Below are 3,355 nucleotides of genomic sequence, written 5' to 3'. Positions count from 1 at the left end.
GGTCCCAGGACACGCCAGCCCCTCCTCCCACGATTTCCTTTATGACGTGGACCCTCGGCCCACCTTGGGCACGGCCTCCAACGTCTGCTTCGAGGTGGACGACGTGCCACAGCTCTGTAAGCGGCTGCAGAGCCAGGGATGCTCCCTGCTGGTGCCCCCGACTGAGGTGAGAGATGATGGTGGCTCTGTCACCTACGGGGTGGCAAGGTCCATTGTAGGCAACATCAGCCATACCCTTCTGGACCGATCCCGTTACCGGGGTCCCTTCTTGCCCGGCTTCCAACCCATCCAAAGAGCCCCCTTGACTATGGGTAACAGGATCAAGATCACCCACTTTGACCACATCACGTACGTGTGGCAGCGCCAGGGCAGCTCTGGACTGTTCCCAGCGCTGCTTCGGCTTCCGCCGCTTCTTGCTGAACCCACAGGAGAGGCCTGCTGAGGGGTATGTGCTTGGGGGGCAAGGGGTGGGCATGCTGCTCCTCGCACTGCAGAGTGCCCAGGGCACCCCAGCACACGGGTGCAAGCTCATCCTCGCCGAGTCCCTCTCGAAGGATGGCACCAACCAAGTCGACACTTTCCTAGAGCAGCACGGTGGGGGCGGGATCCAGCACGTCGGCCTCTGCACCACCGATATCATCACTACGACTAGGGCTTTACAGCAGCACGGTGTGCGGTTCTTCACACCCCCTGCCACCTATTACAGCCAGGGGGGCAAAGCAGAGGAGATTCGGGAGGCAGGGCAGGAGCCCCACATGCTGGCAGAGCTTGGCATCTTGCTGGACACCACAGCACCTGGGCACAAGGGTCAGACAGGCACTGATGCCACAGAGAGCCCTTCCCAGGAGTATTTGATGCAGATCTTCACCCACCCCATCTTCTCTGAGGAGACCTTCTTCCTGGAGCTCATTGAGCGGCAGGGAGCACAGGGCTTTGGGGAAGGCAATATACGGGCACTGTGGAAAGCTGTGCAGGTCTATATGGACCAGCAGCAGTAGTGGCAACACTGCAGCTTCCTCCCTCAGCTCCCCATCCTCTCCAGTCCAGCCCTGGAGCAATACACCACTGCAGAGATACCAGCAGGTGCCTGTGGTGTGGCACAGGTGGGCAGAGACCAAGCAAGGTCTCCATGTCAACTAAGAGCCAGCTCAGTGTGGGAGCAAGTTGCCCAGGGCCAAGTCCATCAAGGCTCTGAGTATCCCCCAGGACAGAGGGTGACTTCTCCCCCCTGGGTTCCCAGTGATTTATCAACCTCACAAGAAGAGCTTTCTGCCTTACTTCCATCTTAATTTAATGGGACTTGTGCCTGCTGCACAGCCAAGAACACAGCTGGCACAGCAAAAGCCCCAGATGTAGAGGGATGAGGGGCTGCTGGTGGGAGTGGGTAACCCAGGGGCCATGGACACGGCTGCTCATCAGCAGTGACCACCCAGAGCAAGGCCAGTCCCTGTGCGGGGCAAGTGGTAGCCTCTTGCTCCTCTCAATTAAAGAATTAACTTGCAAGCAGTGCTTTGGTTTTTTTCTCCTTCCACTGGAGAGAATGGCAAGAATGAAAGGGTCATTTCTACCCCTCGAGGCAGGCTGTCCCCAGTCCTGCAGTCCCTAAACTGAGGACACTTGCCCCTCGTGCACGCCCCAGGACTGGCCCCTGTCCCTGCCAGCCCTGGGGCTAGTGTCTTTGGCAAGAGTGCTACTGTGCAGCACAGGGAAAATTCACAGCGTGAACATAGCGAGGAACAGTTTGATGGAAATGTAAAAAAGTGCAGGATAAAAAGCCTACAAAAAGCCCAAGGGATGGTTGCTTGGACCCACAGAGGAGCAGCCCAGGAGCAGAAGCTGCACAGCCACTACGGGCTAATGCTTGCCCTTGCTGGAGCGTTGCTCTGGCTGCCTTATTTGAGGTGACCAGCAGTTAATGCTCTGCTGAAGGGCTCATTAACAAAGAAATCCTTGCTGTCCCCAGCCTGGCAGTAGGGATCCTGCCTGCCATCCTCACATTCAACCTCAAGCTGCCCAACAGCTCCACAGTGCAGCAGAGGCAGAAAGTCACTTAAACCCACACATACTTTAGGACAGATTTATTATTAAAAAGCCTGTGGTTCAGGTTCAGTAAAAACAAGTGTATACAAAGGGCTGTTGGAGGCCAGGAAGGGTACAGCAGCACCCACGGTTGCTGGCTGGTGGGTGAGGTGCAGGCGAGCAGCCGGGGACAGGGCTGTGGGAGTGATGTAGCCAGAGCCTTCCTGTTGCCAAGGAGAAACCGCGGCTGCCTCGAGTCTGCAGTGCTGGGGCGGTGGCTGTATGGGGCCGAATAACCCCAGGAGGGCTCAGCCAAGGGGGAAAGGCACCCCTGGCCCCAGCCCAAGACCACAGTGGCCCCGCCAAGGCACAACTCCCCCAGGGCAGCTGGTGGACTCTGTCAGGAGCAGAAGACCATTACAGGGCCCTGTACTGGGCTCACAACCATATGGGGGACACCATCCCCACACCACCAGCAGGACTCACCCCAGCATGGGTCTCTCTGGTGGTCTCGTACGTGGAAGGTGCTGTCACAGGGCAGCTGGTGACTGGAGGAAGGCGTGGAGTGAGAGCTGCGTCCCGGCGCAGGTGCTGCCTGCATCCTGCCTCTTTGCTCCTCGCTTCCTCTTGGAGCCCTGTGGGAGACACTCAGCAGGGTCAAGCCAAGCCTCAAGGGCTCCCATGGCCTCCAGGGATCCCCTCTGGAGCACAGGGGCCACTGGTACTGGGGACATCCACGGACAACACCAGCCAAGCAAATATCCCTAGGTGCAGCCCTGGCCCAGACTGTGGATGCTCCTTGGCCTGATCCCAAAACCCAGGGGGAGCTCCAGCACCACACACCACAGGCTGGCCCATAGCAATGGGGAGCAGCTCCTGGGCCCCCATGAACCCTCCAGTAACGCTCACCTTGCCAGGGCTGCTCTCCTTCCCACGCTGCTTCTCACATGCTTTCAGCACCTGAAGGAAGCATAAGAGGGCCCAGAGGTGAATAGCAGTTGGGTCCTGGAGCCAGGACAGCCAGAGGTTCTCCCAGGAACCCAGGAAGAGGGAGGGAGGGGAGAAAAAGTCCCCAGTACCTTCTTCATGGCTGTGGACACAGCTGAGGCATGGAACTCCTCCTCTGTCACCCAGCGGGATGGGGATGAGGCAGGGCCCAGGGTCACATCCCTGTCCAGGGACAAGGAGTAGACTACATATGTCTGGTGGATGTGAGAGAAGATGTGGACAACCTGTGAGGGAATAGGAAGACCTATGAAAAGGGCAGCTGGCAGGCAGCAGGGAAGGCACTATTCAGCTGCCCCACAAGCGAATTGAGTCTGCCAGGGGTTTGAGG

The 3,355-nt window shown here is 58.4% G+C and overlaps 2 protein-coding genes across 2 annotated transcripts in view; one reads left to right on the top strand and one right to left on the bottom strand.

Moving 5' to 3' along the window:
* HPDL (4-hydroxyphenylpyruvate dioxygenase-like) overlaps positions 1 to 998 on the top strand; it is a 1,185-nt gene extending 187 nt beyond the window's left edge. Inside the window, 2 exon segments of the mRNA XM_009866442.1 lie at positions 9 to 354; positions 356 to 998. Of these exon segments, the coding sequence (XP_009864744.1) occupies positions 9 to 354; positions 356 to 998 (989 nt within the window).
* A 1,551-nt stretch (positions 999 to 2,549) lies between these two features.
* Positions 2,550 to 3,355, bottom strand: part of MUTYH (mutY homolog) — a gene marked incomplete at its 5' end in the record, with an annotated part of 4,581 nt that continues 3,775 nt past the window's right edge. The window contains 3 exon segments of the mRNA XM_009866441.1: positions 2,550 to 2,654; positions 2,929 to 2,979; positions 3,099 to 3,251. Coding sequence (XP_009864743.1) covers positions 2,550 to 2,654; positions 2,929 to 2,979; positions 3,099 to 3,251 — 309 coding nt within the window.

This window comes from Apaloderma vittatum, unplaced genomic scaffold (assembly GCF_000703405.1).
Source record: "Apaloderma vittatum isolate BGI_N311 unplaced genomic scaffold, ASM70340v1 scaffold39863, whole genome shotgun sequence".
Classification (NCBI taxonomy): Eukaryota; Metazoa; Chordata; class Aves; order Trogoniformes; family Trogonidae; genus Apaloderma; species Apaloderma vittatum.
Note: the sequence above shows the minus strand (reverse complement) of the source record. Positions and strands in the feature narration are given on the sequence as shown.